The following is a 27,228-nucleotide window of genomic DNA, read 5'->3' on the forward strand; positions in this document are numbered from 1 at the left end:
CAATAAAGATCAAACATCCTCAGTGCTGCAACTAAGAACTGGCACAGCCAAATAAATAAGTAAATTAAAATAATTTTTCTAAAGAAAAGGATGGGTAGAGACAAAAATACACAGGATAATTGGCTAGGTTCATTTGATAGCCTGAGGCATGATGCTATCTTCACAGCATATGGATCTCATTTGTGCCTCAGCAATTACAAAGGCCTCACACCATGCATTTTGCAAGGTACTCTAGAATGTTCCAGCCCCCATATCATTAAATATGTACATTCAAGTTGTGTCATACTATTCACTTTACACATCTATGTCACTTCTGCCTAGAGATCCCTATAGTGTCATAATGGCATGGACCATGGAAAGAGCAGGGACTAACCTCAGGCAACTTACAAAACTAATGCTCAGGTAAAGAACTGTTGATCCTCATATGGAATCTCATCAGCAGTTTCAGTGAATCAGTGAAATGATAAGATTTCTTTTACCTTCTCTGATTATACAACCACCCTTTCCAATGCAAAGAAATAGGAGGAAAACAATAGAATGGGCAAGACTAGAGATCTCTTCAAGAATATTAAAGATACCAAGGGAACTATTCATGCAAAGATGGGAACAATAAAGGATGGAAATAGTATGGGCCTAACAGAAGCAAAAGATATTAAGAAGAGGTGGTAAGAATATACAGAAGAACTATTCAAAAAAAGATCTTCATGACCCAGATGGTCTGGTTATCTGGCTCACCTAGAGCCAGACATTCTGGAATGCGAAGTCAAGTGGGCCTCAGGAAGCATCACTAAGAACAAAGCTAGTGGAGGTGATGGAATTCCAATTAAGCTATTTCAAATCCTATAAGGTGATGCTGTGAAAGTGCTGCACTCAATATGCCAGCAAATTTGCAAAACTCAGCAGTGGCCACAGGACTGAAAAAGATCAGTTTTCATTCCAATCCCAAAGAAAGGTAATGCCAAAAAATGCTCAAACTACCACACAATTGCACTCACCTCACAAGCTAACAAAGTGATGCTCAAAATTCTCCAAGCCAGGCTGCAATAGTACATGAACCAAGAACTTCCAGATGTTCAAGCTGGGTTTAAAAAGGCAGAGGAACCAGAGATCAAATTGCCAGCATCCGTTGGATCATTGAAAAAGCAAGGGAGTTCCAGAAAAACATTTACTTTTGCTTTATTGACTACTCCAAAGCCTTTGACTGTGTGGACCACAATAAACTGTGGAAAATTCTTAAAGATACAGGAATACCAGACCATCTTACCTGCCTCCTGAGAAATCTATATGAAGGTCAAGAAGTAACAGTTAGAACCGGACATGGAACAATGGACTGGTTCCAAATTGGGAAAGTAATACGTCAGGGCTGTATATTGTCACTCTACTTGTTTAACTTCTATGCAGAGTACATCATGCAAAATGCTGTCCTGGATGAAACACAAGCTGGAATCAAGATTGCCAGGACAAATATTAATAACCTCAGATATGTAGATGATACCATCCTTATGGCAGAAAGTGAAGAACTAAAGAGCCTCTTGATGAAAGTGAAAGAAGAGAGTGAAAAAGTTGGCCTAAGACTTAACATTCAGAAAACTAAGATCATGGCATCCAGTCCCATCACTTCATGGCAAGTAGATGGGGAAACAATGGAAATAGTGACAGACTTTATTTTGGGGAGCTCCAAAACCACTGCAGATGGTGATTGCAGCCATAAAATTAAAAGATGCTTGTTCCTTGGAAGAAAAGTCATGACCAACCTCGACAGCATATTAAAAAGCAAAGTCATTACTTTGCCAACAAAAGTCCATCTAGTCAAAGCTATGGTTTTTCCAGTAGTCATGTATGGATGTGAGAATTGGAGCATAAAGAAAGCTGAGCACCAAAGAATTGATGCTTTTGAACTTCAGTGTTGGAGAAGACTCTTGGGAGTCCCTTGGACTGCAAGTAGATCAAACCAGTCCATCCTAAAGGAAATCAATCCTGAATATTCATTGGAAGGACTGATGCTGAAGTTGAAACTCCAATACTTTGGCCACTTGATGTGAAGAACTGACTCACTGGAAAAGACCCTGATACTGGGAAAGATTGAAGGCAGGAGAAGTGGATGACAGAGGACGAGATGGGTTGGATGGCATCACCGACTCGATGGACATGAATTTGAGCAGGCTCCGGGAGTTGGTGATGGACAGGGACGCCTGGTGTGCTGCAGGCCATGGAGTCACAAAGAATCGGACACGCCTGAGTGACTGGACTGAACTGATTACACAACCACACTTTCCTCCTATAGGACAATTTATCTGGGCCATTTTTCAGCATAACACACACCCTGAAATCCTAGATTCTGAGAGCTACAGTAATCTGTTCATTCTCTGCCTTCCATGGAAAATTCCACCTGGAAAGTGGGATAAGTAGATAAAACCTGGAAATATTTTATACATTTCTAAACAAAAGAAAGCAATGTCTGGTTCAAACTTTCCACCTTCTTTCTGACAGCTTCAAAATCAAATGTATATTAACAGGAAAATAAGTTCAACAATTATATTGTTCACAGAGGCAGGTAAGAAGAACTCTTCTCCCAACTCTGCTCTTGTCTGTCCAGTTGTTATGGCAATGAAGTGGTACCAAGAGGGTCCTAGTGTCTCTGATTGCTGGGGTACAGAGGATCAGGGTCACACAAAATGAGGATGTCCAGAGACAAGGGCATTCAGAACAAAGTTAGCCCTTGAGCACAGGAGGCAGTTTGGAAGTCTGGTGAGCCTTGAGTGCTTCCATTTCCCTGAATGCTTGTCCCCAGGGATGCTTCCATGACCCTGAAAGGCAGATGGATAGATGCAGGCCTGCTTGCTTCAGAATAACACTTGTTCTCTTTTGAGAACAGACTGATGTGGTAAGAAAAAGTACAGGCTTTGGAATCAGACAGTTTGGGGATCTGAGCTAAGAGGCTCTGGGCAAAGTGGCTGTATTTTCCTGAATCTCAGTTTTCTCATCTGTAAAATAGAAAGAAATCACATCTGCCTGAGCAGGTTATTGGGGGGATTAAATGAGATATTGTCTATGAACATGCATGGTACATGATTCATCTGAAGATAAAAGGGGGGATAGTAGTTTTTTTATAAAGAGCATTAACTAGGCACATGAGTTTTGAGTAGCTAAGCAGCTCATGAAAGCCTGATGCTTGGACAATGAGTTCAGCCGCACCCCAACACCTCCCCACATCTGTTTTCTGTCTCTGAAGCTCAGATTTCCTCTCACTGCAATTGTCCCAAGCTGGGCACAGCTTGAGTCAGGAAGCAAATTCTGCTAAGCAGGCTATTGAAAGGAATAAGTGATACTGTCCATTCTGACTTTCTCTTCCCCATCTCCACTCCCCTAATTAGATCTCGTTTTACGGAGGGTCTAAAAGCCTCCACAGGTTCAGAAAGTATCCCTCCTTCCTCGATCTCCTGTTACAGATTGTGATGGTGGTGGTTTTTCCTTGTTTCCTTCAGTGTCAATCAATTGCCAGAATAGTAGATGGCAGTCTTCAGAGCATCTCTCATGTGGTGAAATACGCTGTGTAGGAAAAATTCTCCCAAGTTGAAGTCATTTAGAAAATGGCTGCAATGACTGCTTTGCTGAAATACATGTGTCCCACTGTGCTGAGATCCATCTCATGATGTCCATGCAAGAAACGGGATGGGGTAGGCCCCTTTCTGTACTTGAGACCCGCTCAGAGCCCTGAGCCAGATTTTCTTTATTGTTTAGTAAGCTCTTTTAATGAAATGTACTCCTCTTATTATAGAGGACTCAAAATAAGATCTAAATCACAAACCAATAAAAGAAAATTATTGGGCTGGGTATCTAAAGTTACTACCTAGAGGCTACTCCAGTGTGGTATTTATAAATCTCTAAACAGTTAAGTATAATTGTCTTTCTGGTTTTTGGGACGGAAGCCAACAGCCATTTCAGCTACAAGTGAAGAAAAATATTTTAGCGCTGAGCTTTGTTCGTTTGGTGGGTATAAAGAGAAATGGCTTCTCCCCCACCACCAGTTCAGAATTGAGAGAGAATATCGTGGTAATGAAATGTTATATGGGAGGCTGAAAGAAAGGCTTCTCTGGTTTCAGGGAGAATGTGTGTAGGATATGTGTATAGGTACACTTGCAAGCGAGAGAAGTCCTGGGTGCAGGATGGGAGGGCTGCTGGGAGAGGGGAGGGAGGGAGAAAACTGGAAAGGGCAGGTGTTGAGGGCTGACATGGGAGTTGAAGATGGGGGTGGTCCGTCAAAATAATGCAAAAGCCAGATGTGCAGCTGCTCACCCCGATGCAGGCCACTCCCCATCTCAGACACAAAGACAGGGCCATTCTGGAAGGCATGAAAGTTTCCACGAAGAGATCTGGTATAACCCCAATTCTGCCAAAGAGTGTAGCCCCGCTTCTGGAGTAAGACCTGCTAAAACACAGAGCTCTATATCATCAAAATCAAGAAAATAACAGAGACCCACAGTTATAAAGGACCACAGAACTCATCTCATTCAATTTCCCTGCCGTCAAAAAGATCATGCCGGGAACTTGCCTTTGGCAAATGGTCATGTGGCGATAGGACTCTCACCATCGTTTTAGGCAGGCTATTCTGTGCTGGACATGCCTTTCTTCTGCGAGGTTAAAATCTGATTCTCCTTAATCATTAGCCATCAATCCCAGTTTTGTTCCATGGAGCAGAAGCTAAAATCACCCTTTCAGTCCCTAGCCTCATTCTCTTAACCGCTGGGCAAGTGACATGTAGTCAAGCATTTCCCCATTCTGGTTGTCCCCTTGGCAGCATTCCCTGTCTGTCAATGCCTTCCTTCAGATCTTCATAGCTCTTGACACACTCCCTCTCAGACCAGCCAGGATGAAACAATCACTGCTCCAAACAAATTGCACCTCTATCAGCAAGGTTTATCCAGCCTGTCTTGAGTAATTATTTGAAACTTAATGCTGAGTGGTCTTCATTCCATTCCATTCTGTGGATTTTGTCCCATAGTTCAAGTTTAGGAAGGTCCCTTTTGAATCCAGATTCCTGTTGTCCAATATAATTTAGAGATCTTAATTCATATGATCTCCCTCATATATAAAGCAGAAGTCACATTTTCTTCTCTGGAACAGTAAAAGCTATCTCAGACTTTAGGATGTACCCTGTGCCCCCAATTAATGCTGGCTCTCCAAGGACTACAGCCATACTTCTAAAGAAAAATGTCATTCCCTACTTGAGGCTCTTAACCTTTGCTGAAATTCAGACAAAGGAGAGTATCTGCTTCTACATGGACATTACTTAGTGTGACTGTGTCTGAGGGTCATGGAGGGCTGGAGGAACCGTGGTGTGTGTGTGTGCACACACGCATGTGTCTCAAGCTTGTGTGCCTGCTGGTGTGTTTACGTAAGTCTATTATAATTTTTTTAAACTTGTGGCTGTAAGAAGGCATAAAACATAAACAAATTTATTTAGAGGAAAATAGGCAGTGAACGTTTGTTCCGAGTTTGAGACACATGCTCCTCCCTCCTCAAGGACACTGAGAACTCGGCTCAGTTTGTGACTCTCTGGCTTCTACCAATGGTTCCCCGTGTCCTTTCTAAAATGGTCTTCAGATTTCTGTGTTTCAGCTTGCTTTCAGGATCCTCTCCCCTGAGTCTCTTCTCCACTCCTAGAACATGAGCAAGGGGATGGATCTCTAAGTGTGACGCTCTCCTGGAGTCAGGATTTCATTTCCTCCCACCTTCAGGCCCACCTGGACTTTTCCATTGAGTCCATGCAGAAAAGAATCATAACTGAAACCCAACACAACCAACTGACCAACACTGATACCTACTGCGTCCTCCTACAACCAGTGTCTCCTCTCCACAAGCTTCTTCCTATGCATGGGCCCTGGCTTCCATCACCAGGCAGGAAGCTCACGTTCATTCATGGAGTCCGTTTCACCATCTCATCTCACACGAGATTCTCCCCTTCTTTTTCTGATTCAAGGTTCCTGATCTTCTCCTGGGTAACCACTGTTCCTACACAGTATCTCTGCATCCTCTTCTTTCTAGGCGAAACAGTGCTTCATACGGCTGCCAGGTCAATCTCTCCAAAGCTCAGGTCTGATCCCACCACTCTCTTGCTTTGAAATCTTCTGTAGCTCCCTAGTGCCTACTGAATTATTTATAGCTTCCTAACATACAGACTCATAAAAAATTATTTATAGCTTCTTAAGTAAAATAAAAAAGTTCCTCAATGCCCAACCCACTCTTCAGGCTCATGCCTCCCTGCTCCCTGATACACACACCGTGCTCCTGCCAAACTGTACTGACTGCTGTCCCTCAAACACGTCCCCCTGTACCGCTGTCCTTCTTACCGCCATTCTGCTCTCTGACTACAGCCAGTTCTATTTGTTTCCAACTACTGAAACCCTGAGTACTTTTTTCCAGAGTGTCTCTCAAACCCACTTTCTTTCTCTTCTTGCCCCCAGTGTTAGCCTCAATAGATGCTAATTCTCTCATAGGAATCAACCAGCGTCCTGAAGAAGAGTTATATATTTGCTAGGAAGTTGCAATGGCAACCCACTCCAGTGTTCTTGCCTGGAGAAGCCCAGGGACGGGGGAGCCTGGTGGGCTTCCGTCTATGGGGTCACACAGAGTTGGACACAACTGAAGCGACTTAGCAGAAGCAGGAAGTTGCAAAGACTGAGAATGTGCATTATGACTCTTGACTCCTCAAGAATGCCTGCCATGCACAGTCTGGACACATGACAGATGCTTAATAAATTTTTGTGGGATTGGATTGACAACTTCAGGACAGATAGCATGAATCAGACGAATGCAAAGCATATAAGAGGAAGAAGAACAAGAGAGGAACCCTAACACCAACAACCGAATTTAGCCCAGGCATGAAAATAAACCCCTGCCATCTTCTTGAAGAGATCCAGACACTGGGAGAAGCATGCTGCTGGCTTTAAGGTAAGTAATGTTGCTATTTAATAGCTATGTAGTCCTAGATCTCAGCCCTGCCACCTTTCAAAAGCTGTGGTCAAGAAGAAGGTCTGTCTACTGGGCAACTAATATCCTTTACTTGTCACTTTGAAACATATGACAGAAACCAAATGACAAACATAGCCAGTTGGGCAGAAGACAGAGCCTGATTGCCCACTGCATTCCCTCATCCCCTTTTTCCACCTAAGGATTTTCAATACTGGGAAAGCTAATGATCACCCAAAAATATACAAAAAAGAAGAATGTAGACCAACAGGTCAAGACAACAGACATACGTGTTTAGTTGCTCTGTTGTGTCCGACTCTTTTCGACCCCAGGGACTCTAGCCTGGTAGATTCCTCTATTCATGGGATTTTCCAGGCAGGAAGTATTGGAGTGGGTTGCCATATCCTTCTCCAGGGGATCTTCCCCACCCAGGGTCATATCTGAGTCTCCTGTGTTAACCTGCATGTAGGTGGATTCTTTACCATTGAGCTACCTGGGAAGCCCTGTCAAGACAACAGAATTGTTCTAGTTTAAAGGTTAGGATTTCCAGGAAATCAGGAGATTCAGGTTAAAATTGTTACTTAGCTTCTGTAAGCCTCAGTTTCTTCCTTTTTACAATCAAAATGGTAACCTTCTTATTTCATACATCTCCTCTGAGGACTGACCAGAGGAGTGGTTCTGGACAGTGGTTCTCAACCCTAGCTGCACCCAGGAAATATCAGGGAGCTTCAGAAACTCCTGATCCGCAGGTTGTACAACTTTCCACCAGCTAAATCACAATTGCTAAGGGGAAACTCAGGCACAGATTTTTTTTTTTTTTTTTTTTTAACATTTTTCATGTGATTACAATGTGCAGCCAAGGCTAGAAACTGGTGCTTTGAGAAATGCATATTGTCTTGGTTGAAAAAATACCTACCACAGAATGGCAGGAAATGTTCCAAAAGCATAAGAATTACTATGATTGTTGTGATCAGGGGTGGTGGTGATGGGTAGCGATGGTGCTGGTGGTGACCAAGTGATCTTTGCTTTGGGCTCAAAGTCCTTGTGGAGAAGAACTGTTTTCAGGGCAATACCACCAAGCTCTGTTCTGGCTCTGCAAGGAACACTTCACTCTCTGAAGTCATCACATATTCCTCTCTCTATTCAAACCTCCCACCCTTTGGCTCTCCCACTCCTTTACTTCACAATCCTGTTCTTTGAACTCACAGGGATTTGTTTCTTGCTTCATTTTTGGCCTATCTGCCTACAAGCCCCCTCTAAATCCAATCATCTCCTTACGTGTTTCCCGTGATGTCTGCGCTGACCCTTGATTACCATCAGTTTCCTATCCAAACTGTCCAACTCCTTAACTCCTCAAGGAAGGCCAAGCTGGTTGCTTCATAAAGAAAGGAGGAGCCATCAGACTGAAGCTTCCTCCAGCTCCATCTTCCCCATCCAGCTTTCTGACTCAGAGGAACAGGAGTCATTCTTACCCTTTTAAAGGTCACCTGATCTCTCCTGCTTCTCTCTGATTTCCTCTTTATCATTTAACAACTCTGTCCTATAGCTTCAAACTCTCCCTCTCTGGGGCTTCACCCTAGTCTTACGTAGCAACAACTATGGCGTATTTTCCCTCTTCTAAAAACAAAAAGGAATTCCTTTCTTTGAGCTCCTCTGAACTATCCCATTTCTCTCCCTATCTCCACTTGAAAGAGTAATAAAGGGTCTCCAATTCTTACCTACCATCAAGGCTTCAGCCACCTGAATGATGGCTTCTACCAGTGACAAGCTACAGCAGCTGCTCCTGCTAAGATCATCGGGAACCTCCTGAGGGTCAAATGCACTGCTGGCATTTTCAAGCCCTTGTCTGTTGGACTTTTCTGCAGTATCTGACAGTGCTAATCACTGTTTCCTTTCAAATCAGTTCAGCCCAGCAAATTCTTCTGGCATGCCAACGCTGTGTCAGGTCCTGTGCTTAGAGAAACTGGAGACATGCAGGTGAGCAAGATGAGGAAGAGTCCTTGTTTCTCAGAGAGCCCGGAGTCTACTCAAGAAAACATGTATAGGGGCGAACAATAAGGAGACTAGATGGTGGCTCTGGAATTTATCCAACTCTCTTCTCATTTACCTTCATACCGCCTACTCCTGTTCCCCTAAATCTTTGTCCTCAGCCCTCTCATTGGGTTCTCTTCCTGTGTTTGTCCCTTCAATGTTGATGTTTCCAAGGTTCCATATGAACCCCTTTTCTCTTAATTGTCCTGCCTGTCTCCCTGAGAAATATCCATCCTCAAGGCCTATACATCGTCTATCACCAATGACCCCCAAGTCTATAATTTCAAATCTAACTTTATCCTTATAACCATATGTTCTTATTTCTTGCTGGATATTATCCAGAAAATTTCAATACAAATGAACGAAGACAAAATGTTTACCTTCTCTCCCAAGTCTGTTTCTTCTTCTGGGTCCTTTGCTTAATCACTTATACATTTACTCAGTGGCCAACCTTGAAATGCATTCCCAACTCCTCATCCTTACTCATCCACACTTCCTTCCCATCAACCAGTCTTCAACCTTCCTTCCCATCAACCAGTCTTCAACGACTGTTTCCTCTATTTCAGATCTATCTCAATTTCTGTCATCTTCACCACTAACATCACTAACCTGTCCTGTTGGGCCTCATCTGATCCCTTCTAGTCCACTGAAGAAGTCTTCTCATGTAGCTCACGCCACCATCTCTTTCCACCTCTAAACCATGGTCATATTTTTCCTATCATCTTTTTAAAAGATAGATTTAATCATCATATTTGTATAAATCCAAATGCTTAGCAAGGCAATAAGCCTCCGCTCTAGATCTGCACTGTTCAACACTCATGTGTGTTCTGGGTGCTATACTGCCTGATGCATAGTGGCCACTCACTTACTCCTCTTTCTTTCCCTTAAAACTTACTCTTACTAGAAGGTTAAGCAGGAAGAAACTATAGATGCTCATTTCATAACTAGATATAACTGCATAATAGCAAAAAATTAAAAACGGAACTACCACATAATATAGCAATTACACTCCTAGGTATACATCCCCCCAAAAAACAAACAAACAGTAATTCAAAAAAATGCATGAATCCCACTGTTCATAGCAGCATTATTTACAATAGTCAAGATATGGAGGCAACCTAAGCCTTCACCAAAAGATGAATGGATAGAGAAGATGTGGCCTACACACACACACACACACACACACACACACACACGAATATTAGGCATAAAAAAATTTTAATTCTGCCATTTGCAACAACATGGATTGACCTAGAAGATATCAAGCTTAGTGAAATAAGTCAAAGACAAAAATAGTATGTTATCACTTACATGTGGAATATAAAAAATAAAACATGTGAATGTATATAACAAAACAGAAACAGACTTAGAGATATACAGAACAGACTAGTGGTTATCAGTCAAGAGAGGAAAGAGAATAGGATAAGATAGGAATAAGGGATTAACAGACACAAACTACTATGCATAAAATAAATAAGCTATAAGGATACATTGTACAGTACAAGGAATAAAGCCAATATTTTACAATAACTTTAAACGGTGCATAATCTATAAAAATACTGAATCACTATGCTGTACACCTGAACCTAATATAACCTTGTAAATCACCTCTACTTTAACAGCAAGAAACACATAATGGGAAACTCAATCGCATGATCCTTCCTTTCAGGGTCTGACTCAAGCAGCTCTCTGAGAATAGACCCTTCCTCCCTCTGCTCACCCTCCATTGCAAGATCAGACTCAGTTCCTATCTTTTGGAACCACAGGGAGAGAGTCTGGCAAGAGTCACTGTTGTACCAGCTGATTTAAATTGAAATGTTTTCCCCAGATAAATGTGTGCTAAATAATACACCAGCTCTCCAGCCAAAGGGAAGTGACAGGCGCTCTGTAAATAAAGGCACTTAGTTGCTGGTAAAGAGCTGTAAAGTGGTTCTGAGCTGATGTTTGCTGACCAGCAAGAAGCGGCTTCACCTGCTTTATATAATTGTCACTGCAGTCTTGCCTGCTGTATATTAAAACTGCATCTCATAGACCCAACTGTCACATCGGATATACCGTCCAGCATGGAGTATGCCGCCTCTCTCTGTAATTGTTTCTGACAACCAGCCATCACATTTCAGATCTTTTCAGAAAGTATCTGGTCCAGAATCCCTATGCTGGGCCAGCCCTGACACCATGTGGGCTAGAACAGTGACACCAAAAGGGAATGTGAAAAAAGAAGAGGAAAAAGAGCTTTTGTGAGTCTAGGAGAGCAAGTGACACACAATGTCAAGTGTCTGGACACAAATCCCAGGGAAGACTCTGCCTCCTCAATGTTAAGACACATCTTGTTTCATTTCATGTTAGAACAACTTGCCGTAAGGCTGCATGAAGACTGTGGCCCCAGAGGATACACATCTGTCCTGGGTCTACAGTTCTGACCTGCTATGTTCTGGAGAGATGGAAACATAGCTCTCAAGGTGAAACAAAGGAATGGATCTCATAAGGACTACAAAATAGAGAGTGATGAAAGTGGGGAGTGGCAATCAACCTCAATAGCTCAGTTGTGTCCAATTCTCTGTGACCCCATGGGCTGTAGCCCACCAGGCTCCCCTGTCCATGGGATTTCCCAGGCAAGAATACTGGAGTGGGTTGCCATTTTTCCCTCCAGGGTATCTTCCCGACCCAGGGTAATTCCAATCCACTTGGAGCTTGGTCATGCCAAATGCCCAGATGAAAGGTAACAAAAGTATCTGAGACCAGGGGACGTTCTAGTGGGTCACCGGGGTCTCAAGGAGGGGGAGCAGTTGGAATCTCAATTTGTCCATCTGATCCCATGGATTGGGATGAACCCGAGAAGTGGGCTGTACAGTGAGCAACCAGAGGTGAATTTACAACACCCACCCATCACGGAGTGACTTCCTACGTTGACAGCCACCACAGGGCCACCGCTTTTAGAAGGTCAGAGTGTCACCAAAGGGAAGTGTTAGAAGGTCAAGAACAAGAGAGGAGCAGGTAGAATAAGAAAGCAAGAGGGAATATGGACTCAGTGAGGCTACAGCTTCAACAGTCCTTCATTAAGAGTTGAATGAAATGCTTGCTGGATGGACTCAGTGAGGCTACAGCTTCAACAGTCCTTCATTAAGAGCTGAATGAAATGCTTGCTGGTTACTGGGGGATGTACACTCCACTCCAGTGCCAACCAGGAGTCTCTGAAGACTACCACCAGCCATAGAGCACATCCTCTGCCTCTTCTGGGGGGTGTGTGTGTGTTTGTGTATGTTTATTTACACAAAAGAGCCCCTCTTTATTGCAGAAAAAAATGAGTTCCCTTACTCTTCCTTCTCTCCTTCCAAGATCTACTTTTCTTGCTTATTGATGTGATAAAAACAGTTAAGAAGGCTTTTGAGATTGAGTGAGTATCTTAGAGGAAAGGGGAAGCATTTTTTTTAAAACCAGTTTGGCCATTAAATAGGATCTCAGAGTCTGGGAAAAGGTTTAAGAGAGCTGGAAGAAACACCGACGTCAGATGCATATGTGACTATACTGTATGTCAAGATACTAAACTAGGACCTTGAAAGTTATGATTACTGAATTGGGAGGAAACTGGCATGCTGGGGAAAGGGAGTCTTTTCCTTCCCACCTGCCCCCCAATTTGGTTCCTTCTCCACCTGAAGGGAGCACTTCCCCTGCTTCTACTGTTTTCCATTCCCTCTGCTAGTTCCTGCCAGGAGAAGAGGGGCATCTAATTGGGTTGGGTCATGTGTCCACTGGACCCCGTGCTGTGAATGTGAACATTTTTTGTGCCTTAAAGTAGTGCACACAGTCACTCAGGGATGCTGTTAGGATGCAGGTTCTGACCACATAGGTCTGGGTGGCATGAGAGTCTGCATTTCTACATGGTCCCTGTGTGATGCCCACGCTGGGGTATGGGTGGGACGACACAGTGAAGATCAACTCCCTAAAGGCAGAAACCAAAACCTAGCTTGCCTCTTCCTTCTCCAAGAAGACAAGCTCACTGTTTCCTCTCATCCTTTGTCATCTCAGCTCCCTGAGCAGGCCGTTCGGGAGGCAGGAAAGAGTTTAGGCTCTTTCTTCGGCCTTGGCACATTGCTCTGTCCAGCAGGCATGACCGAGCAAATGGAGACCAAGATTTAAATTGGGGGGCAAGGCAAAGGAGGTGGAGTGGAGAGGCCAAAACCAAGCTACAGGCTGTATCAACCAGGGTATGTCAAGAATAGAAGCCACTCTGCTACAGGTAAGATGAAAACTAGAGGCTGACACTGCCTAGAGAAGGGCTGGAGGAGCAAAGTCAAAGAGGTCAGCATTATCCATTTCACTTGCAACACCAAGGGGGAAGTTCTCCTGAACTTCAGCAGAACCTCGGGACCCTCAGGGAAACTCGCACCCCAGTCTCCATTTCAAGTAGCAAAGTCAGTGGTTGCCAAAGTTTCTGCTGAGAGTCGCTTTGAACCTTGCATCTGTTCAAGGTCTGGCTATAACTGCCTCCCAAGAACTAAGGCTTCTTTTTCTCTCCTACCATCTAGATAGACCCAGAGTCCTCTCTCATTGGTAGACTCCAGCCCATAACCATGCAGGTAAAGGGATTCTAGAAACTATCGTTCCTGGCTTCACTGTGATGTTGAGGAGACCTCAGGAGGAGGCAGTGGTGATGCTGAGTTGACAAAGATAATGTGGCACATAGGCCTAGGCTGCAGGATGGAGCTTTATCAAACCACCAAGACGGTGCTTCATCGCCCAGTGGCTATAGTTCTCATGGGCTGTGCATCGTCTACCTTTACTCTTGGGGTGATGGCATTCAGGTCCCCATCAAGCACCCAATGCCACCCATCCAGCAGACCACGTGTGACAATGATTTTCCAGCTCATGGCAAACCCACACAGAGGTGTTACTTGGCAGAACACACTTCCCATCCAATCCCGTCAAGGCCATGATGAGTGAGGTTGTTTGCTGCAGGGGTTCAGCAGTGCTGCTTCTCTGAGACTCCTAGACAACATCTTTACTTGTTACCATCTGTCCAGGATCCCAGAGCAAATGACAAGAAAGACTGGGGCAGAGCAGAGATGGCAGATGTGTCATTTAAAGCCACCGTGCCTCCTACAGAGAACGCTTCCCGGGCTGACAAGTGTCACCTCTTGCTAAATGACTTTGAGTGTCCATATAGTCCTCACTCTCCAGAGACCACCATCCCCTGATCATCCTGTAACAATGCAAAGCTTAACACCCCCGTGCAGCTCTAACAATGGCAAAGCTTAACCCAGGTCAATGGCAAAAATATGTGTCCGGCAGAAACATTGGGAACTGTTTGGCCAGCATCATTTCAGTGCTCTGACATTTTGCTGGTGACCTTGGTCATGAAGCCACTGTTTGGGAAGGCTGAGGGGGTGGTGTTTCAAAAGCTGGATCATTCTCGGGAAGGCAGTCTATTGTGAGTGTGGGTGTTCAGGTCTCAAGCCCGCTTCCTGGGCTGGCAAGAAGAGGCAGGAGATGCCCCTTTGAAAGCTGCGGCAGCCACAGCAGGTTTCACTACCAGGCAGGCTGATGTGAGCCTCTTTGAATTACTGAGTGAAGGATGTCCCTCTTGCCAGCCCCTGTCCCCTGTAGGCACAGCGGAGAAGTATTACAGGCTGTCCTTACCTTGGGAATTAGCCTGCAAGACCCCGATGCTGTCATCAAACTGCATAGATTTGATGTTGAGTGACGCCAAGATGCATTCCTTGTCCTGCAGCGAAGTATCATCAATATTATTCTGATTGGCTGACAGGATAACGCACATGTCACAGAGGTTGATGTTGACGGCCCTTAAATCAGCCCGACTTAATGGCGTACCCTTTGGCATAGAAGAAAGAGAAAAAAAAAAGGAGAAGCAAAAATGAGACTGAGGGACGAGAGGGAAAGAGGGGGAAAAAATAAAAACAAATTAAAGATTGAGCCGGAGCTCTGGGAAATTATTTAACAAGTATCTTTTTTATGCCTTGACATTAAGCTGGCCTAACTACATTCAAGGGAATAGGAGCTGTGTGCTAATCTAAAGGGTAGTTGGTGCTGATGGCAGCATTTTAGGCTTGCTCTCAATACTCAATCAAGCTATTACTAACTAACGAGGGAGAGGAATAATGCCAGGGTTCTACATCTTCTTCCTGCCTGGAAATTGTCTTGATTTAAGTAACTGTCCTGTGGCAACCTCTGGCTTTCAGAATGTAACAAAGGGGTGGATTTCAAATGCCTGTTTATTTAATAGCAAGTCACTTCTGTCTCAGGCAAAAAGACAGCAGCTCCAACTAGAATTTCCAAGGCAGCCAAGGGGAAATAGCCAGGGAGCATGGTGTGATGAGGTGGGGCTGAATGCAGCGCTCAGTTTGGAAGAGGTGGGAGAGAGTGCAATCAATGTGCATCTTGCAAAGGGGAGATGGAAGCGTGGGTAAAGCTTCACGTCATATCATTTTACTGCATCTTTTGAGCAAGAAAAAAAAACAAGGAAGTCGAGTCATTGTCCAAGAACATAGGCCTGGTTAAATACACCATCAGATAGATTTACAGTGGAAGTCTCTGTAGTAGGTAAAAGGACTGAAAAAGAGTTCTCCATGTAGGTATTGCTTTGGAAGGATCTCAAAGAGAGAGGAGCAAGTAAAGCAAACAAACAAAAAACAAGTTCTAGACAATTCAGAAAGTATGATTTCATTTATGCAAAAAGAAACCCACAAAATAGAACTATACATGCATGAATGTATATACAAACTTTCAGAGAGAAAGTTCAGAAAAAGTACACACTAAATTAATAACAGTAATTACCCCTGGGGAGGGGAATAAGACTGGAAGGAAAAGTTTGTTTTTGACTTTACATACTTCTTTTTTGTTTGAATATTTTATAACAAGAACATATTTGTATATTACTGGAGTAATTAAAAATAAATAAGCCAGTAAACAGATTTTTTTGAAATGTCCCATAACAACAGAAAACAATGGGGAATTACATTTGAATGACAAAACAAAGGAGGGAATGACAGAGAGGTCAGAAATGTAGCCACTGGTAAAATATAAGGGTTAGGATTGAAGGACAGGGGCATGACCCCCACATGCTCTGTGTCCTCGTCGAGGGCTATGGCCGAATAATCTGGCCATCCCATGTAAGAGGGCCCCACAGGCATCATTTTGGAGTTCATGGCCAGCTACCAGCCTCCCTCATCCCCCAGCCTAAATCCAGCTTCTGATGTGCCTTCATAGAGATCTGAGTTACCTTCAACTCACTGAGCCAGTAGGGAGAGGGTCTGCCAACTGCCTATATCTCTGGATGCCTTCCTCTCATTCTCCTTCCTGGAAAGGGGACTTTGAGAATACTAGACTTGGCCACAGAGATCAAGGCCATCAGCCCTCTTTTTATGACTCAGTGGCAGTAATGATTCTATTCTCAGCCTCCAAAATATTGCTTCAAAGTGAAATTATGAAGGAAGAGGCCTATAGGGTGGGGAAGCTGCTAGTTCCAAGCTCTGGAGCAGGATCTTTTGAGAGAAGAACTCTCCCCTCTTTTCCTGGGGTCTTTGGTGCAAAATAAGTCTGACCAGCTTCCTGAAACATTTCACCAATGCATAAGCTTCAACTGCTTACATCCATATTCTTTTAATTTTCACCTTGCAGAAAATCCAACAGTAATTGTGATATAAGACAATCCCTGTACAGCTGTACACACATGAGTTCAAAACTCAAGTAATACAAATGACATACACAGAAACACTGTGTTTCTCTACGTGTGCTAAGTTCTTTCAGTCACTTCTGACTCTTTGCGACCCCATGGACTGTAGCTCTCCAGGCTCCTCTGTCCATGCGATTCTCCAGATAAGAATACTGGAATGATTTGCCATGCCCTCCTCCAGGAGATCTTCCTGACCCAGGGATTGAAGCCACACTTCTTAAGTCTCCTGCATTGGCATGTGGGTTCTTAACCACTAGCACCTTCATGCATTGGAGAAGGAAATGACAACCCACTCCACTATTCTTGCCCAGAGAATCCCAGGGACAGGGGAGCCTGGTGGGCTGCCGTCTATGGGGTCGCACAGAATTGGACACGACTGAAGCGACTTAGCAGCAGCAGCAGCACCACCACCTGAGAAGTCCATGTTTCTCCGGGATGGCCCAATACGTGGGGCCCTGTTTAAGGAATGAAATAGGTGAAGAAAAAGGTGAGGGCCCATTTTGTACAAATATGCCATGCCTGAGTGTGCTAAATTTTGGAAGGTTTGAAATAGGAGAGGCTGCAAACAGAACTAGTTCACATAGACATAGGCAGATGAGTAGATGTGCACAAGGGCACGAAGAAGGAAGCACACACAACAAACAACCATACATAGCAAACACCGTACACAGACCCCAACATATACATGGACAACTGTGTCCCAGAAAAACAGTAAGCTCTTCACAAAATACTTTTGTACCCCAGTCTATTGCTCCCAAGGACATGTAGGAAGGCACATGTAGGAAAAATAATGGTGGAAATATGTAATCACAACTATCACGTTCCTGAAATTAGCAAGGTATATCTCTGCTTCTGCTCTTCTGGGTAAGACTATTTGATTTTCTGCAGGTGACTATTTTTAGCCACATGTGTTCATCAAGTCAGTGATGAACTGACTTTTGGGGTCCAGCATCCAAAAGATCTCTGTCTGTATTTTTCTCACTTCTTTATATATTTATTGTCTATATTAACTGTCTTTTGTGCTAGGTGTATATAAGGATACATGGTAGCTACAAACGGCATTGCTTATGGATAGATTTTTATGTCTTTCTTATTGAATTATATTACTTGATTCTTTCCATTTCTGAGATTCTAGAAGCTAATAACAGAAAAAAATGAATTTTAGCTTCAAAAGTGGGGAAAAAATCCAGACTTCTTGAAATATAGAATCAAATTTGTGTCCCTCAGTTTTAGGGATATGAACTTCCAAGAAAAAAGTCTGGAGAATAAGTAGCATTTGCATGGATTTGTAGCTTGAAGAACTACAGGAAAGGTTAAAATGTAAAGTGCTCTCCAATTATTTGGGAATTTATAGAAAATATATTGATTACTAATTAAGGAAGTAGTTACATGACTCTCAAATCATGAACCCCATGCCCTCACATTAAATTGTGGAGTCCAAAACTGTTCCTTTTATGTGTTTTATAATCAATAATATCACAGGCACACATGGGCACCGATGTGTACACACGCAATGGTATGGAAACATTACAGGGTTTCTAAATGACGATGATGGAAGCAGGGGTTGGCCAGCAGAAGGGGTTGGTCCTCTGCACAGCAGAAATGAAAATTCTGTTAAATACATTTAGTTAAAAACAGAACAAGATAAAATAAGATTTCTCCAAGCAGTTATAATGCCATAAATAAAGTGATATAAATAGTCCCATATGTAAATTCCACTATAAGCTTTATACTATTGCAAAGCACTGGGTTTGGGTAGGTAAGAGAGAAAGTGTTTAGACACTGATATGGTTAATACATTTGATACCAGCTAAACTCCATGTCTGGTGAGCGACTGAACTTGGCTGCAAATTCCTTTTAATAAGGTCTCTCAGGGTTTGGATATTCCTAGACAGAGTGTAAGGGAAGGGCTGAGTCCTCAGGCCCATAACCAGATGAAGAAGCAGAGGCATGATCAAAGCTACAACCATTATATTCATCTGGGATTTCTCTTTCGTGAATACAAAGGAGAAAGAAGCATTGGTAACGTGACCTTGGACTTACAGGCAAGATGGAAACCTTGGGGAAGTTATGCAGTGTCTCCCATTCCCGCTTGAGGTACTCGATGGAGCCCACAAACACGATGTGCTTGAGCTCGTGGTAGTGAAAGTTGCTGGCACGGAGCGGCATCACCAGGTTCCGAAGGCCAATCAGGGCAGAGCTGACGTCGCCGAAGATGCAGACCACCACGTGGCCGCTCAGGACGGTCATGGCAGCTTCACTTCGGGTCTGCCAGGGGAGAAGAGCACAAGCATTGGAGAGAAGACCTCACGGGGTTGTGCAAGGGACTAGAAAATCACTTTTGTAAAATAACAAGTAAACAGTCACTGAGTGCTTGCTATGTACTATTATTTTTTATTCCTTCAATGTTATATCCATGCCATGTGTTAATCGCTCAGTCATGTCTGACTCTTTGCAACCCCATGGACTATAGCTCACTAGACTCCTCTGCCCATGGGATTCTCCAGGCAAGAACACGGGAGTGGGTAGCCATTCCCTTCTCCAAGGGGATCTTCCTGACCCAGGGATAAAACCTGGGACTCCCACATTGCAGGCAGATTCTTTACCATCTGAGCCACCAGGGAATATATGCCTATAACTCGAGTATATGTACAGAAACTATACTGATGTAATAAATATGAAGTCCATGGGGTTGCAAAGAGTCAGACACGACTTCGTGGTTAAACAACAACAAAAATATATATTCACACACATCACTACTTTCTTTTAAAAAAAGATTTAAGGAAGCTATGCCATACATACATATGAAAAGGATTCATGGGGAGAGATAAGAAAGAAGAGCAATACTGACGTCATTTGGAAAAGGAAGTCTTAGTTTCCAGGAAATTGTTGATAAAACTGTTTTCCTTTGTTGCTGAGATGATGATAAAATAGTCAGACTCGTGCTGGCCTTGGCTCAAGAGATGAGCTTTGAATTCTAGACTCATCAATGGGATCCCACAGGACATTACTACATCCGAAGGTAGAAAATGACAGCCCAAAGCCAGGGGCTAGCAAACGATGACTCACAGGCCAAATCTAACCCAGTACCTGCTTATCTCTGGCCAGGGAGCAAAGATTGGTGTTTATGTTTGAAATTGTTGGCAAAAAATCAAAAGAAAAATATCTCATACTACGTAAAACTTATATGAAGTTCAAATTCCAAGAAAGTTTTATCACAACACGGCTGGTCTTACTGGTTTAGGTGTTGCCGGCGGCTGGTTTTACATTTCAAAAGCAGAGGTGATTAGTTGTAAATTCTTTGTTATATGACCCTTTACAGAGGGAGTTTGCCGACCGCTATCCACTGCTGCCTTAGGGTTTGCAGGGACACAACTAGAGCGACCACTTGTGCTAAGTCATCAGAGGAAGACTCCCAAACAATCACGAGAAGGATCAGAACAGCAAGAGCAACAGGCCCCCGTCTTCCCCCAACTCCAGGCCTATAATTCACAAAGGGGACAAATGAAAGAATAAAGTCACCCCAGTTTAAGCTTCCCAGGACAATTAAACCTTTAGCCCCTGCTGGCCCCTCTGCTTACTGTGTTCATGCAAAGAGCAACACAGGAGGCCAGTTGTGGGTCTTTCTCTGCCTCTCTTTCTGGTCCAATGCCTCCCAACTTCCTTTCTTCCTCCCAGTTCACCCATTGCATGTCTGGACGGCCCCATGTGGCTTACAATGCTTTTGGGGAGGCATATTAATGTCCACTGCACATATCAAACTCTGCTCAATTTAATCTCTAGAATTGACCAGTGTATTGATTGTTTAAATGCCAATATTGCAATTCATGACAATGTCAGGGTTATTACAGCAACCCCCAAGGAGAGGAAGAAGCTAGCTTTTACTCCCTGATCGTTAGAATAAAGCAGGGGCTGTCACCGTTATTGGTTTCTCTCTGCAACAGTACAGGGACATCTAAGATGCAGGCCATAAAACATGTCTTATAAATGGTGACCAAGGAGGAGCCGCTAGGGAGTCACATCCCCATCACTGCTTCATGGATGAGTGAGTTATCTTGGCTGGATGGAGCATGCATGTCTAGGTACCAGCAGCAGAGGGTCAACCTGTCTGTAATGTGCTGTGATGGGATTCCTGATTAGTTTTATTTGGCCAGGTCATTTGGGAGGCTAGCTCCCTTCAGGAAGCCTGGGAAATAAAAACTAAGTTCAGAATAGAGGCCGGAAATCTAGACGTGTGGAGCTAGGGAAAGCACCAGTTAGCAGAGTGGCCGTTCACTGTGCTAATCCCAGGAGCTTAGATCTGGTGTCCAACACACGAGATCCTCAGACTAACCAGAGCAGTATGACCTGGAGAACCTGGTAAAGACCCCAATTCCCAGGATGTAGCCCTGGGGAGACGGATTCAGTCAGATATTAGACCCAATGGAGAAACCACTTGTGTGTATCTTCTTTTTCCTATATATCCTTCAAGGCCTAGTCCATGTATGTGGGGCCTTCACGGCCATTAACCCCTTCTCAGCTCAACCTGTTTGTATCTAATAAGATTTCCCTGGCCACTTAAATACACGCTAGAGTGAAACAGCACTTTGTGTCTTGCCACGCTTAGCTTTTAATATATTGTTTCATGGTACATTATATCTTTTAATTAGATGGTCATTTTCTCAGAATTATAGCCATCTCGAATTTTCTAACTCCAAAAGCACTTAGTATCCTACATGCACAAACAATCCTCGTGCAGCTGGCTCTCGCAAGCATTCTCATCTCTTTGAGAGGGTTATTTGACAACGGGTTTTTTGGACCACCCTGTCTAAACAGCACCTACAAGTCCCTTTCTAGCCCATGCATGTGTGGGTGCTCCGTTGCATCTGACGACACGGACTGTAGCCCTCCAGGCTCCTTGGTCTGTGGGATTTCCCAGACAAGGACGATGGAGTGGGTTGCCATTTCCTTCTCCAGGGGTTCTTCCTGACCCAGGGATTGAACCCATGTCTCTTACATCTGCTTTACTGGCAGGTGGATTCTTTAGCACTGTACCACCTGGGAAGCCCCTTCTAGCCCACACTGCTGCTGTTGTTCAGTTGCTAAGTCCTGTCTGACTCTTTGCAACCCCATGGACTGCTACAGCATGCTGGGCTTTCCTGTCCTTCACTATCTCCTAGAGTTTGCTCAAACTCATGTCCACTGAGTCAGTGCCATCCAACCACCTCATCCTCTGGTTGCCCCCTTCTCTTCCTACCCTCAATCTTCCCCAGCATCAGGGTCTTTCCCAATGAGTTGGCTCTTCACATCAGGTGGCCAAAGTTTTGAAGCTTAAGCTTCAGTCTTTCCAATGGATATTCAGGGTTGATTTAGCCCATGACCCCATTTTATTTTCTTCATAGCATTTTATCAATATCTAAAATGTTATTACATAGTCATTGTCTATCTTGAGATCTGGTCTTTGTCCCCACTAGATTACAAGAGCTATAAGACCAGCTGTTGTCAGAGGTTGTATCTTTAGCAACAAGAACAAGTGTCTAACATGTAATAGGTTTGTGAAATACGTTTTGTTAAATGATCCTATTTTTCAGATGAGAGGAGTAGTAACTCACCTCATTAAACTCTTTGGGGCTGGTAGGGTGCTTTGAGTGTCAGCCATGCACTTCTCAGGATTATCTAGGCAAGCCATTGAAAGCTTACATCCCAAAATGTCAACCCAGCTTCTGACATGCCCCAAGGTGGGTAACACCAGGATGAGTTTACATCCCCAGAGCAAAAGTGGGGCAGATACAACATCAGAATATAAACAAGAGCAGCAGCTTTGTAATGAGAACCATTTGTACTCCTTGGAAAAGGATTGCTTCCTGAGAATTCTGACTTTCTATGCTTTTGTCTGCAACTTTCACACCTCCCAGACAACCTCCAGAACAGAGCTGTATTGGTTCTTAATGCTCGATTATAATTAAATTGAGAAGTCACACACATATTCAGATAAAACATAGGGGAAAACCTAGTGGATTAGAGCACAAAGGCATTCTGAGGAACTGGAACCTTCCTTTCTTAGGAACAGTGGCCATAACATCAGCAATGATAGGATTTTCCTGGCTGACATAAAGGAGCAGGCCTCAGCAATCTGAGGATTAGAAAGCACAAGGGAGGAAGAGCCTTTCCATCTGACCTTCCTGATTATTAATCCATTTTGCATGGATTAGCAAGACAATAAACTGGTAGGAAAGCCGATGTAGGCGTAAAACCTTAAGCTGTTAATCGGACAAGTCTAAAGAATAGCGTGGATTATTATCTGTTCTAACATTCCTGAGACAGACCAGAAGCCCACTGCTGCTACTGAGATGAGTCAACCAGGAAACGGGGCTATGGGCTCCAGCCTTTCCGAGGTGGATCATGGTCATCCTTGTCATCATCAGCAAGTGGGATTTGCCTGCCTACCTCATGACCTAAGAAGGATCACAAATATGCAAATATATTATCTAGAAAGATACAAGACACTATTATAAACAAATGATGATACAGGTAGCATTCAGATTTCTTCATGGCATTTAATATATAATAAAAATAGGTAAGTTTATGGAGTCCTATGTTGGGTTTTAATCTTCACTACAATTCTATGAGTTAAGGTCATTCTCATCCCATCTTCCTCCACATAAGAGATGAAGTGCAAATTCTTCAAGGGACTGATCCAAGGCCACACAGTTAATGGCATAGGCATGCTCTGGCCTGACAACCACGCCTGCAGGATATGGTACATACTGCTCCCACGATGGCTTTCACACCCTAAGGTAATGAGCCAATACATATTCACAGATCGAAAATTCCACTCTTGGGTCATGCTCTGATACGAGTTCTAGCTGCTTCAACATATGTCCTGAATGTTAATTACCAAAAATAATTAGGGCCAGGAACAAACACCCCACCATCCAGCTAGGAAAACTTCATTCACAGCAAATATAATTTGGGACAGAAGCGGATGGCACAGATTCTGCAACCTGTCACTCACCAGGATGACTTTCTCTATCTCCTTGGGCGCACACCAGTGAAACATCCCAGTAGAGTCATATTTCTTCACATTGGAGTCCATGTTGTCAATCTGATCATTGCCAGGAATTAACAAGGGGTCATGCCTGGGGAGAAAAGTACAGGAAAACCTAAGTGGAAATGTGATAAATTATAAATGGAAAGTGCCCCCTGAGTTACATCTCAGAGGAGGTGGGAGAAGCGGAGGAAGCGCTTGTCACTGAAGGCCAATCTTTTACTTGCAAAACCCATCCTGTGAAAGATAACTGCCCTGAACCCCCACCACCTCCTGGACGTGCAGGTGACCTGTGCTGGGTAGTAATTCTGCCTTTCTTTCCCATTCCCCTTTCTCTACAATGGACTTCACATCATTCTGTGGATTCAGTCTCCCTTCTTACGGATGTCTCACTCCTTCTGTTCTCATTTACCAGCTATCCAGTCTCTCCATGACACACACGTGCACGCGCACACCCAAAGGGTTGTTATTAGCATTGGCAATGAAGAGGAAAGAATAGGAATAGAGCCTCATGCTGACTGACTGGCATGAGGATGGAAAGCCAATTACTCGCTCTTTCTGACTACAACTTCTGACGTGATGCTCTTCGCAGTAAAAGCTTTAACAGGCTGCACTTTAAATATTTTAGCAATTTGCCCAATCAGATTTTGCTCTCCCTGGCTGAAGCCCTTTAAAGATTCAGCAGCATGTCACTTCAGAGCAGATTGACTACCAAATGCCCACATCTGGAATACATGATTTCAATACTAAACAACACGCTCTCTCCTTGCCTTGACAGCTGTATTTGCACTCACTGTCCAATGACGCACCGCCCCACCTGCACCTTCACCTCCCAACTGCCACACTCCCTCCACAGATGAGAGCCTCGAGCTCAGAGGCATCTTAATAAACTTGTCTTGAATTCTCAGAGCTACATTCACTTGCTCTTGCCTTATTTACTGGTGGAGAAAAAAGATGTCTCTGTAGAGGCTTCCCCTCCAGCGGACTGGCAGAGCCTTACCAACAACCATAAGAATTACAATAGAATCAGGCAGCTCTAACAAGCTTACAGCATAAGAAATATAAATCGTGCATCTTGGCCCATATCTGTGGTCTAGATTCTATCTCTGACAGAGATTCTGGACCTCCATTTTGAGGGAGGTATTTGAGTGCCTACAACAATGACCATATAAAATTAGGATAGTATCCTAGGCATAGTTACCACAGTATCCCAGGGATAGTTACCTATCTGTACAGTGGAACTATTTCCCCTGAATAATCTCATCAGTTTGAAACAGAAAATATAAATAAGTTGAAACTCCCAAAGTTTAAAGTTATTTTACCTTTTAAACCATCTATTTCAAGTGTAAAATTGAACTTTTAGTTCTTAATATTTCTTCCTCTGAAATTTCTCTGATGTATCTCATCTGTATGTTTGGAACATAGACAGTGTAATACCAGTCCCTTTGATATGGTCCAGAGACCTAGAATTGAACATTTAGGATTCCTACCATGGCCCTCCTAGCAGGCCTCCCATTCCCACTTAAGTGGGGAAGACTCTCACTGCTTTTATTTATTCCTGCGAATTTTCTTTTAGGCTGCACCAAATGACAAATATTGTGCAGGGCAATCCTACAGTTATCTTCCATGAACATGCCAGACGACTACAGGAACTGTCATATCTGATCTTAAAAGGAGAAGAACGATCAGCTCGGAATAACATCTCAGTAGTTGGGTTGCTGCAAAGTCTGGAGGTGTTGTAAACCAGCAGGTCACCTTTCAAACACTGAACTCAGCCCCAAATGCTAAAATAAAAAGGCAGTTGCTGATAAGAATGGGTTACAGATCATGGCAAGAGAAAACTTAAATATTTTTGTCCTTGAAGAATTTTTTAAGAGTCCTATAGATATCCACTACTCACCATAAAGAAGGAGTCTGAGAAAATGAACAGAATAGATTCTTTCTTCCTAGCCCTAGAATGTATTTTAGTTGGAAGAGAGTCTTCCCTGAAGATACAGAATCAGTTTGTTTATTGGTTGGAGAGGAAGTATTATCTCAAGGAATACTTCTGAGTATTCCTACCCCCAATATTCAGGATTTATATTCATATAATATGAGCAAGCAAGCAAATGATGTAGCAAGCTGACCAAAATTCCTTTTGGAAAATATGTGCCTTGCAAGGGAGGAGATACATTTTGATTTCCTATCTTTCTTGGGAGGAATCATCCCTTGGTTGTACTGGTCTCCAACCCTCATCTTAGAAAAGTAAACAAGCAAGCCTGATGATCAATTGCCCCTCAATGAGAAGAAAAAGACAGCTTTGTAATGTCAAGTCTCATTAACTAGGGTGAGGATTTGGTACCCCATGTATTATTTGACATGAGAGCTGCAAGCCAGGATTTGTGCTGGAACATCTAGAATCATCACAGAGGTCTCAGTGGTAAACCACGTTGCACTCTGCGCTTCCTGCAAGCCTCTCAGCCTGCCCCAAGATCATTTAAATATAAGTCGTCCAGGACGTTCCTGCACCCCACTCCAGTACTCTTGCCTGGAAACTCCCATGGATGGAGGAACCTGGTAGGCTGCAGTCCATGGGGTCACTAAGAGTCGGACATGACTGAGCGACTGCACTTTCACTTTTCACTTTCATGCACTGGAGAAGGAAATGGCAACCCACACCAGTGTTCTTGCCTGGAGAATCCCAGGGACGGGGGAGCCTGGTGGGCTGCCGTCTCTGGGGTTGCACAGAGTCGGACACGACTGAAGTGACTTAGCAGCAGGATGTTCCTAAAAGAGGATCATCTGAAGACTGTCAAAAATCTCCCTAAACAAATATATTTCCTTTTCTGACCAGTCATGGTACCTGAAATTTGACCTTTGGTTTCTTGAATCAGTAAAGCACCCAGTAAACCTGAATCCCCTCTTCTGTGCCAGGAACGGAGGAGACTGTAATGATGAAGGCTCAGTCCCTTGTTAAAGAAAGGGTTATCATACATTGAGCAAGAGAGAAAACGCCCATCAACAGCTGTGATAAACTGCAGCAAGTGTTATAGCAAAGTAATGTACAAGGTGGTCCGAGAACACCAATAAAACACTCAATTGCCTGGTATTTGAGTGATCAAGGAGACCTTCGCAAAGAACGTAACATTTGCTCTGAGCCCTGAAAGGTGAGAAGGAATCTCAGCCTATTTTAGTCATGATCCACTAGAAGCCATTCACAGGATTGAGGCCCCAAAGAAGATCCAAACAAAAGATGTTATCTTGGAGATGTTGTATTGCCTGACCTACGGTACAGAAGACTCAGGCCAGGCTCCCAAGTGGCACTCGGGTGTGCACTGGGAGTCAAGTGGAAGAGATGGATTCAGCTGATTGAATATGACTGATGGAGCCCAGACTAGGGATTTAGATAGAGCCAAACTCAAGTTTCCAAGACATTCCTAAGGAGCTGTGGATACAGAGGGGATTTCACTGTAAATGTCGGGTGAGCCTCGAACATCTTTAAGATTTGAAGCACTGTTCTCTCAATGAACAA

General features: G+C 43.6%; 1 protein-coding gene across 15 annotated transcripts in view; it reads right to left on the reverse strand.

Moving 5' to 3' along the window:
- The window catches only part of KCNMA1 (potassium calcium-activated channel subfamily M alpha 1), a 773,076-nt gene that overhangs the window by 66,065 nt on the left and 679,783 nt on the right, over positions 1-27,228 (reverse strand). For all 15 annotated transcript variants that reach the window (XR_009734238.1, XM_061405428.1, XM_061405415.1 and 12 more), the window contains 3 exons: positions 23,685-23,808; positions 18,734-18,958; positions 14,638-14,830 (listed from right to left, as the gene is read on the reverse strand). Coding sequence is in view for 14 of the 15 variants with exons in the window: in XM_061405428.1 (XP_061261412.1) it covers positions 14,638-14,830; positions 18,734-18,958; positions 23,685-23,808 (542 nt within the window). In the remaining variant the exon portion in view is untranslated. The remainder of the gene's footprint in view (positions 1-14,637; positions 14,831-18,733; positions 18,959-23,684; positions 23,809-27,228) is intronic.

The sequence above is a fragment of the Bos javanicus genome, chromosome 28 (assembly GCF_032452875.1).
Source record: "Bos javanicus breed banteng chromosome 28, ARS-OSU_banteng_1.0, whole genome shotgun sequence".
In the NCBI taxonomy this organism is placed as follows: Eukaryota; Metazoa; Chordata; class Mammalia; order Artiodactyla; family Bovidae; genus Bos; species Bos javanicus.